Source organism: Leptodactylus fuscus, chromosome 4 (genome assembly GCF_031893055.1).
Source record: "Leptodactylus fuscus isolate aLepFus1 chromosome 4, aLepFus1.hap2, whole genome shotgun sequence".
Lineage (NCBI taxonomy): Eukaryota > Metazoa > Chordata > Amphibia > Anura > Leptodactylidae > Leptodactylus > Leptodactylus fuscus.
The window spans coordinates 86,300,307-86,317,650 of NC_134268.1; the positions used below are offsets into that span (position 1 = coordinate 86,300,307).

At 41.7% G+C, this 17,344-nt stretch overlaps 1 protein-coding gene across 3 annotated transcripts in view; it reads left to right on the forward strand.

The window, feature by feature from the left end:
• The window catches only part of GMDS (GDP-mannose 4,6-dehydratase), a 429,933-nt gene that overhangs the window by 161,546 nt on the left and 251,043 nt on the right, over nucleotides 1-17,344 (forward strand). For all 3 annotated transcript variants that reach the window (XM_075270766.1, XM_075270767.1, XM_075270768.1), the window contains exons 6-7: nucleotides 14,227-14,419; nucleotides 16,051-16,155. In XM_075270766.1, the coding sequence (XP_075126867.1) occupies nucleotides 14,227-14,419; nucleotides 16,051-16,155 (298 nt within the window). The remainder of the gene's footprint in view (nucleotides 1-14,226; nucleotides 14,420-16,050; nucleotides 16,156-17,344) is intronic.

A 17,344-nucleotide genomic window follows, 5' to 3' on the forward strand; every position in this document is an offset into this window, starting at 1 on the left:
ACTGTGAAACATACAGATTAGGTATCCCTGTGTCTGAAACCCCCCGGTTCTATTTACATTGGTGAAATATTATATTATGTTATTAAATATTTTACAAATTTTTTTTGCTTCAAATTTTTTTAAATTTCCTATTTTCCTACTCTAAAACCTTATGGTCCGGTGTGTCTTATAGTCCGAAAAATACGGTACATGGTTTTACTGTAATTCTGCATTCTAGTTCCCATTTCCTTCCCAATTTCCTTTGGAATTAAACAATAAAGGTCTTTACTCAAGGGGTCTCTACTTGAAAACCAGGAGGATTTTTGTAGAAAGTATATTACAAAATGTGTTAACATTTTTGTTATTCAGAAGAATTAGGATTTTCCTTTTACAGATAAATGAGTGAATATGAGCACTCTTGCTTTTGTTGGAAAACCCCTTTAACAATAAAGTTATCTCCTATCTTCAAGAAATGTATCCTCTATATGACCTCTCAGACCCCACTGATCAGATGACTTTTTTTCCGCCCCCCTTTTCTTAATGGAGTGGTGATCGACAACGTACACATGTGCCATTCACATAAAAAGGAGTGCCAAAGATAGCCGAGTGCTGTAACTACTATCTCTGGCACTCCCATTGAAATTAATGGAGCGGTGTTGTCGGACCCACACTGATCTTCAATTTATCTATGGATAGGGGATACTTTCTTTTGTGGGAAAGCCCCTTCAAAGGTTGACTTCATTTTCATGGATATGAGGTCTACTAAGAAGAGCATGTGATAATGTGCTATATACAGTACATGCTTGTTCTTTGATATGGATTTGTGTATGTTTATCATTTTCAATTGTCAGTTCTCATTATTTTGTTAACGTTGTACCTAAAAAGCAGTGTGACATAAGCTGGCGTGCATTCACATCATTTATTTGACATTGCCGTCTTAAGTGCTTTATCATCCACATTTCCACATTTATGTGTGCAGAGGGAGAAGATGTGGAAGCTGGGTGGGCACATGATTCACTGTGGAGTGACAGTCGACAACTACATAGCTTAGCATAGAGAAAAATTCCATTTGGTTGAGACTGCCTGGGAGTAGTGTACAGAGGGCACAGCGCTGGATTGATGAGCTCTGCAAGATGCTTTGCAACTAGCCAAACATTATCTGCTTAATTTATCACTTTTCTAAGCATTTTACTCCTACATTAGGACAGCAAATAGTTCATGCCTGAAATCCTGAGACCTTCACTGCGCCTTTTCCAAGTGGGACCCTTATTTATTTTCCAGCCTACATAATGAATGTGTTATTATACTGAACCAAGGATCACTATGATTTATAGTAGAAATACGCAGAGTGACCATAAAGTTAGTATTTTTTTTTTTTTTTTTTTTTTTTTTTTAGCTGAAATGTCTTTTTTGGTTAAACATTTTGCACCTTTTTAGATTTTCCATTTATTATAATTAGAGATGAGCGAACACTAAAATGTTCGAGGTTCGAAATTCGATTCGAACAGCCGCTCACTGTTCGAGTGTTCGAATGGGTTTCGAACCCCATTATAGTCTATGGGGAACATAAACTCGTTAAGGGGGAAACCCAAATTCGTGTCTGGAGGGTCACCAAGTCCACTATGACACCCCAGGAAATGATACCAACACCCTGGAATGACACTGGGACAGCAGGGGAAGCATGTCTGGGGGCATAAAAGTCACTTTATTTCATGGAAATCCCTGTCAGTTTGCGATTTTCGCAAGCTAACTTTTCCCCATAGAAATGCATTGGCCAGTGCTGATTGGCCAGAGTACGGAACTCGACCAATCAGCGCTGGCTCTGCTGGAGGAGGCGGAGTCTAAGATAGCTCCACACCAGTCTCCATTCAGGTCCGACCTTAGACTCCGCCTCCTCCGGCAGAGCCAGCGCTGATTGGCCGAAGGCTGGCCAATGCATTCCTATGCGAATGCAGACTTAGCAGTGCTGAGTCAGTTTTGCTCAACTACACATCTGATGCACACTCGGCACTGCTACATCAGATGTAGCAATCTGATGTAGCAGAGCCGAGGGTGCACTAGAACCCCTGTGCAAACTCAGTTCACGCTAATAGAATGCATTGGCCAGCGCTGATTGGCCAATGCATTCTATTAGCCCGATGAAGTAGAGCTGAATGTGTGTGCTAAGCACACACATTCAGCACTGCTTCATCAAGCCAATACAATGCATTAGCCAGTGCTGATTGGCCAGAGTACGGAATTCGGCCAATCAGCGCTGGCCAATGCATTCTATTAGCCCGATGAAGTAGAGCTGAATGTGTGTGCTAAGCACACACATTCAGCACTGCTTCATCAAGCCAATACAATGCATTAGCCAGTGCTGATTGGCCAGAGTACGGAATTCGGCCAATCAGCGCTGGCTCTGCTGGAGGAGGCGGAGTCTAAGATCGCTCCACACCAGTCTCCATTCAGGTCCGACCTTAGACTCCGCCTCCTCCGGCAGAGCCAGCGCTGATTGGCCGAAGGCTGGCCAATGCATTCCTATGCGAATGCAGACTTAGCAGTGCTGAGTCAGTTTTGCTCAACTACACATCTGATGCACACTCGGCACTGCTACATCAGATGTAGCAATCTGATGTAGCAGAGCCGAGGGTGCACTAGAACCCCTGTGCAAACTCAGTTCACACTAATAGAATGCATTGGCCAGCGCTGATTGGCCAATGCATTCTATTAGCCCGATGAAGTAGAGCTGAATGTGTGTGCTAAGCACACACATTCAGCACTGCTTCATCAAGCCAATACAATGCATTAGCCAGTGCTGATTGGCCAGAGTACGGAATTCGGCCAATCAGCGCTGGCTCTGCTGGAGGAGGCGGAGTCTAAGGTCGGACCTGAATGGAGACTGGTGTGGAGCGATCTTAGACTCCGCCTCCTCCAGCAGAGCCAGCGCTGATTGGCCGAATTCCGTACTCTGGCCAATCAGCACTGGCTAATGCATTGTATTGGCGTGATGAAGCAGTGCTGAATGTGTGTGCTTAGCACACACATTCAGCTCTACTTCATCGGGCTAATAGAATGCATTGGCCAGCGCTGATTGGCCGAATTCCGTACTCTGGCCAATCAGTGCTGGCCAATGCATTCTATTAGCTTGATGAAGCAGAGTGTGCACAAGGGTTCAAGCGCACCCTCGGCTCTGATGTAGCAGAGCCGAGGCTGCACAAGGGTTCAAGCGCACCCTCGGCTCTGATGTAGGAGAGCCGAGGGTGCACTTGAACCCTTGTGCAGCCTCGGCTCTGCTACATCAGAGCCGAGGGTGCGCTTGAACCCTTGTGCACACTCTGCTTCATCAAGCTAATAGAATGCATTGGCCAGCGCTGATTGGCCAATGTATTCTATTAGCCTGATGAAGTAGAGCTGAATGTGTGTGCTAAGCACACACATTCAGCTCTACTTCATCGGGCTAATAGAATGCATTGGCCAGCGCTGATTGGCCAGAGTACGGAACTCGACCAATCAGCGCTGGCTCTGCTGGAGGAGGCGGAGTCTAAGATCGCTCCACACCAGTCTCCATTCAGGTCCGACCTTAGACTCCGCCTCCTCCAGCAGAGCCAGCGCTGATTGGCCGAATTCCGTACTCTGGCCAATCAGCACTGGCTAATGCATTGTATTGGCTTGATGAAGCAGTGCTGAATGTGTGTGCTTAGCACACACATTCAGCTCTACTTCATCGGGCTAATAGAATGCATTGGCCAATCAGCGCTGGCCAATGCATTCTATTAGTGTGAACTGAGTTTGCACAGGGGTTCTAGTGCACCCTCGGCTCTGCTACATCAGATTGCTACATCTGATGTAGCAGTGCCGAGTGTGCATCAGATGTGTAGTTGAGCAAAACTGACTCAGCACTGCTAAGTCTCTGCATTCGCATAGGAATGCATTGGCCAGCCTTCGGCCAATCAGCGCTGGCTCTGCCGGAGGAGGCGGAGTCTAAGGTCGGACCTGAATGGAGACTGGTGTGGAGCGATCTTAGACTCCGCCTCCTCCAGCAGAGCCAGCGCTGATTGGTCGAGTTCCGTACTCTGGCCAATCAGCGCTGGCCAATGCATTCTATTAGCCCGATGAAGTAGAGCTGAATGTGTGTGCTTAGCACACACATTCAGCTCTACTTCATCAGGCTAATAGAATACATTGGCCAATCAGCGCTGGCCAATGCATTCTATTAGCTTGATGAAGCAGAGTGTGCACAAGGGTTCAAGCGCACCCTCGGCTCTGATGTAGCAGAGCTGAGGGTGCACAAGGGTTCAAGTGCACCCTCGGCTCTCCTACATCAGAGCCGAGGGTGCGCTTGAACCCTTGTGCAGCCTCGGCTCTGCTACATCAGAGCCGAGGGTGCGCTTGAACCCTTGTGCACACTCTGCTTCATCAAGCTAATAGAATGCATTGGCCAGCGCTGATTGGCCAGAGTACGGAATTCGGCCAATCAGCGCTGGCCAATGCATCCCTATGGGAAAAAGTTTATCTCACAAAAATCACAATTACACACCCGATAGAGCCCCAAAAAGTTATTTTTAATAACATTCCCCCCTAAATAAAGGTTATCCCTAGCTATCCCTGCCTGTACAGCTATCCCTGTCTCATAGTCACAAAGTTCACATTCTCATATGACCCGGATTTGAAATCCACTATTCGTCTAAAATGGAGGTCACCTGATTTCGGCAGCCAATGACTTTTTCCAATTTTTTTCAATGCCCCCAGTGTCGTAGTTCCTGTCCCACCTCCCCTGCGCTGTTATTGGTGCAAAAAAGGCGCCAGGGAAGGTGGGAGGGGAATCGAATTTTGGCGCACTTTACCACGTGGTGTTCGATTCGATTCGAACATGGCGAACACCCTGATATCCGATCGAACATGTGTTCGATAGAACACTGTTCGCTCATCTCTAATTATAATCACTTATTTTATTGCTTTGTCCAGTTTGCCTGTTTTTTGTTTTTTTTTTTTTTTTTTTTTTTTTTTTTACGTTTTGTTGCTGTGACCTTTGTGAACGAAGTGGGATACATCATATATTGCACAGTATAGTGTTCTCAAGTGTTATTTAGAAGTGTCAGGATGCAATATCAGTATCAGGATGTAGGAGCTAGGCCCATGGTTGGAATAATTAAAAACAAATGTATTCAAAGTTCTAATACTGATATGCCGACCAATTGAATCCATTGAGCCGGCGTGTCAGCAACTTTTTATTCTGGGTGTAGGAAACCATTCCAAAACTAGAGAAGACCTTTAATTAATGTAACAGGGCTGCTAAATATTAGAAGATGGTCTTTAAAGAGAACCTCTTTCCACCAGTCCAGGTTCTTAGCATCTGTTAATAGCCACTGTAGCACTGTTTGTTTGTTTTTTCTAACACCCACCATTCCTGAGAGATAAGTGCAGTAAATTTTGGTGCCTGATCTACTACTTTAGCTCTATAATGTCAGAAGGGCAGTGCCAGGCAGGTGGATGTGATTCAGAGCTCTAATCAGATTCAGCCAGTGTCAGAGCTCAGAATCACACCCCTTGTCTGCTCCTGCCTGACACCGCCCTCCTGACAGTACAGAGCCCAAGTAGCATATCAGACACCAAAACTAACAACATGCATTGTCTCAGGAACAGTGGGTGCTAGAGATGAAAAAATTCCAACTGCACTTCAAACAGTGGAGTTGGTCCTATTAAATAATGTAAACCGTGGGACTTGTTGGAGGTGGTGAAAGGTCCTCTTTAAAGTACTATTTTATTCCTGTTATATATGTTCCTTTATATAGCACTAGACATGTACATCTCCATCAGGATATCCATTTTTCTGAAAATCTGAAATCTCAACATGGATGGATCTGCCATATGAGGGACACAGACTGATCCCAGTAGGTTCTGGTCAGTATAACTGGGTTACCCTTCCTGCTAGAATTTTTGACAGAATCTGCAATGTGGACTCATAACATGACCATACTCCTAATTTTTCTGTCTCATACACACACAGGTGAAATTGGTTAGATATAATAGCCTATCAGAAAAAAAAAAATGTATCCGGAGTAAACGCCTGTAAACATGTCAGAAAATCTCTATAGTTCGGACACGTTACCCTGATTACATACAGCACTGGGGTCCCAGGTTTGAATCTAGAGGCGGAACTGTAAGCTACTTGGCCCTGATTCAAAATCTGTAATAAGGTCCCTATCTTTTATCAATTAGAAACTGCTTGTGCCTTTTATGTGGCAGAGGGTACGCTGGGGCCCTCTGACAGTCCAAGGCCTAGTAGTGACTGTTACCACTGTACCCCCTATAGGTACATCCCTGGCTGAAAGTCACCACTACTAACCACTGAGCCATGTGCCCAAAAGCAAAGTATTTTTGCATTCCAAAGTTTTGCATTAAAATGTTCCATAAAATCATGCGCAGAACAGTTCATGGTGAATGTTATCCGGGATAATCTAGTCCTACAATCACATTCGGTGTTCCCATCATACTTATATGGGCGGTTTGTTCTGCTAGTTTTTTTTTATTTTTATTACAATGATCTGTAACTTTGTAGTTAAATTGTCAGAGTAACGTGATAATCCGACAGCTCTTTATGATGTGCTAATCAAAAGGTAATCGTTCCCCTTAAGCAATACTAATATCTTCCTTCCACTCGTCTCCTTTCTTACTTATTCATTCATTGTGACTATTTGACCCCTGATTTTTGATGTTTTATTCTGTACAGTATGTCACATTACATATATTCTGCAGAGACTTGCACCTCAGTTGGGTTTGACATATTTATCAAGCCTTTCACTGCTTTATCAGTATTGGAGTGACTGTCCTTGCACGGATACATATACAGCAAGGGGATTGTGCAATCCATTGACATGATAATCCCGGCTTGCTGGAATAAAGCTTTACTAGAAATTATCATGATTTAACAATTTATGGAAAAAAAACACCACTGGTAAGAGACCAACCATATTGGAGCTGATGTGTGAGAAATGTATGTGGTGGGAATGTCATAATATATACCTTAATGTCTTACATATACCTTTAGTATAAGGGTTTTTAATAATATGTTGTAGATTTGTTTCAAAAATGACATGAGTAAAAATCTGTTTCATTCATTTGAATGGGATTATTTTGGCAACAGACAACTGGATTTCTACTAGCACCATTCAGGTGAATGACCCTGTTACATCAATCTGTCATTTGTGAATTCACCCTACTAGCACATTGTGATACTTCCTTTATCTTCTGATATGTCTTCTAAAAACTTTTTTCGTCAATCATTGAGTGACATATGGGCAAAATATTTTACAGATATATAATTGATAGGCAGCACTCTTGTATTTTCAGGGTTCGTACAGCTGCCCAGTGGCACAACTAGGAATGGCGGGGCCCCGTGGCGAACCTTTGACATGGGGGGCCCCCCCCGACCGACGCCGAAGACCCCGACCAACCCCCCCCCCCCCCGCATTCCTGTGTGCACTATTATGCCCCATAGTTGCCGCTGCACACAGCATTATACCCCATAGTGGCCCCTTCACCCAGTATTATGCCCCATAGTTGCCCTTGCATACAGCATTCTACCCCATAGTGGCCCCTTCACTCAGTGTTATGCCCCATAGTGGCCCCATCACCCAGTATTATGCTCTATTGTGGACACCCATTAACAATTATACTCTGGGGTCTTTTCAGACCACAGAGTATAATAATCAGAGACCGAGAGGGGGATACAAACATACACTGTTACTTACCTATCCCTGCGCTCCCCCCTGTCGGCTATCTTCAGGGACGTCACGTGACCAGGGTCCTGCGTCGCGACGCATAAGGACGCAGGCCCCGGTCATGTGACGTCTGAGACGTCACACAAGTAGGCCCTGAAGCCTTTGCGGAGCGTGGAGAGGTAAGTAACACTGTTTATGTTCGCTTACCTCTCCCGGGCCTCCAATCATTATACTCGGGGGTCTGAAAAGTCCCCTGAGTATAATAATGATGTTTGTGGGGCCCGTGGTGTCACTTATCGATCCCGGCCCCTGCTAGGATCGGTAAGTAAGTACAGCCCGTTACCGGCTGGAGTAACTCCAGCCGGTAACGCCCATTTAAAAAAAAAACAACGCAGCGGTCGCCGGGCCCCCTAATGTCCCGGACCCTGTGGCAGCTGCTTCCCTGGTAGTTACGCCACTGCAGCTACCCTATTCCTGTTTATTGCCACCACTTGGGTCCTCTTCTTTCTTTTCTCCCTTTTTTGGACCCCAGGCTGCCTTTGTTTCCTGGCATATACTGACTGCCAATTTGCCTGATGAAGCATTCATATCTGAAAACGTTGCTCAAGCTCTATGATTATGTAATATTGACTATGCGGCTTTATACTGTGCATGGATTGTAACAATTACTACCATTTTTAATAAAATAAGCAAGCTCCAAAAATGTGTTTTAAAGTGCTGTCCACCTTTTTGCTTTATATATTTTTCATATTTATCAGAAGATATATGTGAACTCCATAATTCCATATGTAAGTCATGTGTGTTCCATGTAAACCAGGGTAAGAAAAAAATCTTCCTCTTGGTAAGTGTCATTCCATAGACACAACACGGACCTCCATTAAACCTTATAGAAGTTTCCAAGGAACCTGTATGTCCCTGTGCCCCAGCCCTCCTCCCCCATTTTTCATGTACTCATGGTGGCCTAAGTATTGTGCTAAAACGACTCTATACCCACAACTACCCATGAGTAGGATGGCCTGCCCAGTGCACTTGCTTGAAAACCTTGTTCAAGACTTAGTTTTACGGTAAAAGGTGTTTGACTGCTAAGTAGAGGTCACTCACTCTAGATTGTTCCAGATTCTAGAGTTTTGGTTGAAGTGTCAGTATATGGATACACCACTCCTCTTATGTGTCTCCTTTTAGTTCCAACTTTATTCCAATTAGTCTCTCATTCACAGTAAGAATCTTCCCATTGTCATGCTCCTTCTGTTTCATCCTTACAACAAGACAATGTTGAATGAGGGCTCTGCATTAGGCTGGTCTTACACGACTGTAATGATTCTACGGTCCGCATGTTGCTGATCAGCAACTGTATTGTATCTCATTGTGCTCAAATCCACCTTGTTCTCGATTTATAATTATTGAAAGGATAATAACATTCTATTATTTACACATTATGTAGACAAATTCTTAATTCCTGCAAGTGCATCTGTAAGTGACACAACTAGATGTTCACACTTCTGTTCAGATAAATGATGCTCACGGCCCACTGTTGTTTTAACGGCCATTACACCACTGCCATAAAATCAATTTACAGATCACTTAAATGGACTGTCAAAAAATACGTGTTTGTGGATCCCTTAGTGGGTTCAAACCTGTGAGGCAGGGGCCACACGGTGGCTCAGTGGTTAGCACTGCAGCCTTGCAGCGCTGGAGCCCTGGTGTTCAAATCCCGCCAAGGGCACAAAACCATCTGCAAGGAGTTTGTATATTCTCCCCGTGTTTGCATGAATTTCCATCCCATATTCCAAAGACATACTGATAGGGAAAAATGTACATTGTGAGCTCTATGTGGGGCTCACAATCTACAAAGAAAAAAAAAAAAAAAACCTGTGAGGCATCTGTGAAAATGGGTGCCCCACAAATGTAAAGTGGATGGAGTACACTGGTGACAAATATTAAAGGGACTGCACCAGTGACAAATATGGCTCATATTATTGCACACTTTCCATATCAGCGTTGTGGCTCCATTATCAAGACAATTGCAGTTTTGTTCCTTGTCTACCCAGGGATTCAAGTTTACATGTCGTCTTTTCATTTACATTGGAACACCATGGAAGCAGAACCTTGTAAACAGTTAACCCTTAATAATTGACACAAAATTTGGTATTCTAGCATTGAGTAAGGATTGTGAAGCCGAACCGACTAAAGGATCATTGCATGTGTCTGGCATCCACAAGCATTTGTATACACAGAAAACACACATGCTGTGCCAACAACAACCTTACAGTGCAGTACTCCTGTTTGCAATGAAGATGGCATTGTAGGACAGAATAGGGATTGCGTTTGTGCCTGTGAGCTGTAGAACCCTAGTGTCACCAAGATCAAGGGAATCTCAATACAGAGTTGATAAAAAGGGTCATCCCCATTTCTTTAGCATTAATCACTTCCCCAGCTATTCTGTGAAGCATAATGTTGGCCGGACGCCTCTAAAGTATGACACAAACACCATTCCCTATGCAGAGCCGAGGCTATAAAACAAATGGAATTTTCGTGTCAAAAATAATTTTGCTCTGGAACGTGTGATTAACTTTGTGACTTTCATTGTTTCGGCGGCCCTACAATTAGTGGTTTCCTACTCCCCACTACTGGCATCAGCAGTTACTATAGTAACTTACGTTTCAGAGAGTTGTGGAGCTAGGGTCGACATTTTATTGTCCTGGGAAAAATAGTGTTATTCTTTTCTAGTAAATAGTATTTTAACATTGTAGAGCGCTACAGAGTTGGTTTCGCATAGACGTGTGTTCTGCTTGTGGATATGCAGGGGAAAAAAATCCTCCCACATTTATTCTTAGTCTAAGATTCCCATGGCACAAATAAGGAAAAATGAATTGGCTATCTCTTCCATCTCTCTTACTCATGTCCTCCAGTAAGAGAGGACCCTCCCACTAGTCCTCCTTTTCCCATCTACTGTTGCTTACAAGCTGTAACATGCCAGTATAATTCACTACAGAAACCATTTCCAGACGTTTTTTCAGTCCAAATCCTTGACCCTTTTTGAGACAATCCTTAAACTTTTCAGCATTGTTCTTTTTCTGTATTGTTGTATTTGTATTAATTTTTGTATTTGTATTAATGTCATATTTAGTTGTTAGGAACAAAAAAACAAGTTCTAATAGGGCTTTTTTGTTTTTCTAATGTTCTATAAATCCTAACTTTTAAAAGGAGATTTTATCAGTCAGCGGTGTTACAAAATGGGTGTCTATTCAGTATGTTTGGGATGGGAAGAGGTCACACTTGTGCTGTGTGACCATTTGGAGATTCTGTTCCCCATTGTGCTTGAAAAAATTTTCGGGTGGAAACCTGGTGGATCCCATTATAATCTATGGGGTCTGTGGGTTTCTGCAGGTAACCAATTTTAAGTGGATTGGATTTCTGTCTTTTGGGTCTCCAAAGAAACCTGAGCACAGGTGTCAACCTAGCGATGGTGAGCTATAATGAAAAATTTAGTTGACTATGCAATGCAATAGAAGGGGTTCCCAATTTGGAGGGGGGGGGGGTAATAACCTACTGAATGTTTGCAACCTGTTGCATTTATATGTACGTATGTTTGGCAGCACCTTTCAGAATTGTATGACCTGTGTAACGTGTGAATCTGTTAGGGCCTGTTCACAAGGGCACAGAGGGGGCAGATTATGGCGCGTAATCCACATCATAATCCGCCTTCTCACAATGAGGGTCTATGGAGACCGCTAGCTGCCCTTTCTTCAGGCGGATTCCACGGCTTGTCGAGACGCAGTGTCCACCTGGCGGCAGCAACCTCCTGAGTCGGCCCATTCATTCGAGCCGATTCTGGAGGGGGAAATCGCGACTGTCGTGGCAGGCGGGTTTTGACCCGAGAGTGATGCGGCTCCCCGCATCACTCTTGGTGCCAGAATCCGCCCCACCGCCCCCCATGTGAACTAAGCCTTAAACATCAATAGATTTCAGAGTTTGTGTTTTTTTTGGTTTGTTTTATGGAGCACTTGTGCACTGGAGTGAGATGTGTCTACACATGACCCTCAATAAATAGGGGTATATGTGGTCCTCTTAAATCTATGCCAGCTAAGAGTAGCATTTTGTGGCTTAAATTATAGTAAATTTGTCAAACCTCACAAGTCCGCTCCCCCTCCCATTTAGCTCTGACCACTTTCCAGAATAGTGAGATGCATAACGGTAAACTATAGCAAATTTTTGACTAAAAATAAACTTCCTTCTAACAACATAAGTTTTATAGGGAACTTAATAAATTTGCCCTAATGTAGAGCCTTTATGTAGAAACCATGTGATTTTAAAGTCTGTTTTGTTTGTGTCTGTGCTCCCATAATTTGCACCAAACTTATCAAATGTCATACGAATCAAAATTTGTCAACTTTCTGGCAGAAAGGAAACTATATGCAGCAGAAACAATTTATATTCATAGGGAATATATATATAATATATATTATACAATGGTTTTTATTACACTTTTAAACAAGTTTACATAACAATAACCACTTTATTTAGGATGGAATAAAGAAAGTGAGAAGAGATGATATTTAACAAATAAATTAGAGATATTGAAATAAGGATTGGTTTGTAGATGGACTGATCTCTATATCAAAATTTAATCTAACAGTATTTTTGGTAAAGGATAAAAATAGGCAGAAGAAGATATAGGTAAAAAAAAACCAAAAAAACAAACAAGCCAGCAATAGGATAATAAGATCGGTCCAATGTACAGATGAGTGCATAATTTAGTGTGTGTTACATAAGAATGAATAATGTGAATTGAGAATAATTGTAGATAATTTCCTTAATTATAATATTAACAGGAAATAATTAGTGTTTGAACAACGTATGTAAATAGTGTAAAGTGTTTAGGGATCAGATTATGAATTAAAATTTATTGTATTTATCTAATCTAATGGCAAATAATTCTTTAGTACCGGTAATTGAAAGAGATTAATTCTTTTAACTCCTTCTATGGATGGAAGATTGGGGTTTTTATGACAAAAGAATATTCTATGGATATATCTTAAATGTTAACTTAGTTTTTAAGTAGTGTCTCATGGCTCTGCAAATTTTTCTGTGTATAACAAAATGTAATGTGTGTCTCCCGCCTAAACCTGATGCCAAACACTGCAGAAATGCAACTTTTCTGGCTGTTACGGAAATGCAGCAGAAACAAATGTTTCATTTTACAGTCCAAGCAAAGTGACACTAGGTTCGCACTTGCGCTTGGGTTTCCGTTCTTTGGGTCCACTTGGGAACTGAAAAAAAGAAACCCAATCTGCTTCCAAAGCAGTTACCTGTGGAAACCCGCAGACCCCATTGGCTATAATGGGGTCCACTGGGTTTCAGAGCAGAGAGTCTCAGTAAATCGATTGCATGAAGTGCACACTTGAGAAGAGGAGTGATAGATTTGTATCTATAGCTTCTCTACACCGCCTTGAACAATGACCACGTTCATGAGTTGTAGATTTCAAGCTGTCACATTAACACATGCAGTATTGTTTTTTTATGGGCTTGGGGAGTTGTTTTTGATACAAAGGGTTTTCATTAGGTGTGTACTCACTATATGATCTTTGCTGTCATAATTGGTTTTATTAATCCTATTATAACCTCCTGGTTTTGACATTACAGTGCGTAATGGATATATGTTATCTCTTATCACTCATTTGTAGTGGAAATGTCTCATTGTAAAAATGTAAAGGTCATAGAGGGCAAACAGCATTATGTCCCAAGCAGTATACTGTATTTCAATGAGCAATTACTATTTACAAAAAAAAAATCACGCTTTATCTGGCCATTTATCCTATCCAAGCGTCTGTGTAACATTATTGTATTATCAAGACTGGCTTTTTTTGCTATGTGAAATGCTTTGAGAAATGCGCCATTCCTAATTGTCTATAAGTCATCAATATCTTTCAGGATCCTTTGTTAAATAGATCAAAATAGGTCCATTATAACAATTATGGGTCCTGCACGAAAACAGAAGCAATCATGCCAATGTGAACGGAGCCTTAAATATGATTCTATAGTTACAGCTGGGCAAATAATCAAAGAGAGCAAATTCACATCGATTTAATTGAGCGGCCTTTCACATTTTGGTAATTTTTGGATTATTTCAATTGTTTTGCATCCATGGAATCCTGTCTCATACTGCCATTGACTAAAGGGTATGTCACAAACAAAGCTATACAGTTAGGATTGCTGCTACATAAATGACGGAATCCCGCAATTCAGTATCCTGATTGGGATATAAATTGGGGGTGTGGCATGTAAAATGGGTGTGTCCAGAAATGATTATCATTAATTGTAATCAAGGTAAAATGTTCAATTTATCATGATTTAGTTCTGGGTCATAATCATCCAGACCTAAGCATGGTAGACTCTAGCAAATGATATGCCATAAGAGATTACTCTAATCTCTGCTATGACTTGAGTGTATGTTCCCAACCAGCATATCATATTAAGCAAATGCACAGGAAGAAATAGTTTTTTATTCCTTATTAAATTATTGCTATTTTTTTTTATTTTTAAGATCTCTTTTGACCTGGCAGAGTACACAGCAGATGTTGATGGTGTTGGCACATTGCGTCTTCTTGATGCTGTGAAAACCTGTGGCCTTATTGAAACAGTGAAGTTCTATCAAGCTTCAACTAGTGAACTTTACGGAAAAGTACAGGAAATCCCACAGAAGGAGACAACTCCATTTTACCCTCGATCTCCATATGGTAAGTTAACACTTGACAGGAGAGACTTCTATAAAATACCTATTATTGATTTGTTGACCAAGTAACTGATATTTTTACATATATATATATATATATATATATATATATATATATATATATATATATATATATATATATAAAATTTTATGTATGTATGCATAGTGAATTGCTGCAGATTTAGTTTCTTGTAGTGGGGCAAATGTAAAATTAAAAACTTGTCTCAGTCAATACAAATGTGAAAATTAGTTCTTTATAAAGTATTGCTTAATTTTATACATAAAAGAAACCCTACATGTTTACAGTATAATATTTAAATATAATGCTTTACCGAATGCCATCAAAATCCAAAGAGCTTTCTATGGCCTGGGTCACATCTGCATTCGATATTCTGTTCAGGGAGTCCACTTGTAGACTCCCCAAACGGAATAATGAACACATTAAAAAGCAGTGAGCAGTGAAAGCACACGGACCCCATAGACTGTAATGGGGTCCATGTGTTTTCTGCGTGCTGTCCACACGAGTCATGTGGAGAGAAGAGTACTTCAAGAACTACTTTCCTCTCCACATGACTTGTGCAGACACCACACGGAAAACAAACGGACCCCATTATAGTCTATGGGGTCAGTGTGCTTTCACTGCTCACCGCTTTTTAATGCATTCAGTATTCTGTTGGGGGGGGGGGGGGGGTCTCCAAGCTCTTTTTGTGGCTTTCTTTGTAAAAAAAACTAGTTGAAGGCTAAGGCCCCACATTGCAGAAATGCAGCTTCTTTGGTTGCAGATTTTGCTGCGTTTTTTTGAGCCAAAGTCAGGAGTGGATTGAGCAGAAGGGAGAAGAACTTCCTATATATTTCCCATTCCTTTTGTAGCCATTCTTGGCTGAGGCTGAAACAAATGCAGCAAAATCTGCAACAAAAAAAAGCTGCATTTCCGCAACGTGAGGTCTTAGCCTCAATGTATTAGCTCTTGAATTGGGTGCCCCACCGACTCCAACTCCTATTTTTCACACGATGACTTTTCTAAATGGTGGAGAGCCATAGTCCGTCAGAATCTGTTTATATTCCTTAATATGATTTGAGTTCTTATGAAAGTAAATATGCATGTAATAAATTATATAATATCAATAATTGTATAATGTAGTTAAAAAAATTAATATTATTTTTTTCATTTAATTATAAAATTGGTGCCAAATTTGGCTCCACAGTCCTGCCATTCCAGCTGCTGCTTCTAGTTGTCTTGGCACAATTTTGTGTGCTCAGACACAATGTGAGCATAATAGCCACTTGGTACCTGCAGTGACATAAGTTCTGTAGCCAGTGATCAAATGTAAGGAGTCTCTGCAGCTTCATGAGCTTCCATGCTCTGCCATACAGACCCTATAGGAAACTTTGTGTATGGACATATTCTACTCTAGCATCAGTGTTTGCAGGAGAGAATGCATCCTTACTGAACAGACTTTAATTTTTCTGTCAGATTTGTACACAATCTGGTTAAAACAAAAAATCTCTGTATGCCTCCATCGTACAGTAGAGTGGTCATATTACAGGTCCATAATAATGCATTTCTATTTACGAAGTAGAGATTTATAGTAGTAGGATAATGTTAATGCTGTGCTTATTCTTCATGTTTTACAGGAGCGGCCAAACTCTATGCTTACTGGATTGTAGTGAATTTTAGAGAAGCCTACAACCTGTTTGCAGTCAACGGTATTCTTTTCAACCATGAGAGCCCACGTAGAGGTGAGATACTGAACTGGGTTTCATTTTTAGAAATTGTGTAATGTTGTTGCAAAGCACAAAGTGTAGCAAGTTCCTCAATATGTCCCTGCTGTGAGATTGAGAGGGTCTTGAAACCTGTGTTCATAGTTCCATAGGTCCATACTTAAGAAAGAGCTGATACATATTTGTAAGCAGTTTATGATTTCAATGTTGCCATTTAAAAGAGGCTTAGAGGGGAGTCGAACATAATTTTAATAAAAAATTAAATAATTTTGCAGCCTAGGCCTGTCAAAAGGGGTCTTCAAGGGCCATAATAAATGTGAGATAGTCCAAAAAAAAAGGTAGAGTTTATTTTCACTCAAAAAGGTAGTGCAGCAACAAAAGGAATCAATACAAAAATAAATACCTGCCCGGCTAGGCTCTAACTATATATAGAATAGGTTACCTCGCCTAGAATAACAGAAATCCAAAAGCCAGTAGAATCATTCAGGACACAGCTCCAAAAATATGACCTCTCTCTTTGGCTTTCCAGCCAAAGTCTGCTGCTGGAGCAACTTCTTAAGCCTCCTTGACGAGGAGACTCTCTGCGGAACATCCCCAAAGTGTGGACTGGAGGGGGGGGTGGAATGACAGGTCCCACTACCTACCTACCTGCCATTCATAAAAATCCAGCCCAGTACTGAGCATTTACCAATGACTATAATGGGGTTAGTTTGTTTTTTTTTGTTTTTTTTTTAACTTTTCCTGACATCTGCTGTACTGGTACGGCGGATTCTGAGTGTTTAAACATGGCGGCCGCTCAAGAGCTGGGCTGCCCCCATAGCCGTTGGGTGTGCCATAGCTGCTGGGTGTCTGCTGCTTTATACAGCAGACACCCAGCGCTAATGCCCGTGATCGGTGCCTGCACCAATCGTGGGCATTAACCCTTCTGGCACCTTGGTAAAAGCTGGGCTCCCTGGCCTGTCCTTCATTGGATTCTATTGCAGGCAACTCTATGTAGCCTGCAATAGAATTGCTGGGTTTTTGTAATGCATTAGCATTGTAATGCATTGCATTAGTGATCAGACCCTCTGGGGTTCAAGCTCCCTGGGGGTTAAATAAATGCATAATAAAAAAAAATATTAAAGTAAAAAATCAAAGTTCAAATCAGCCCCCTTTCCCTAGATCACATAAAAAAAAGTACTTTTAAATACTGTGAAACACCAACGCA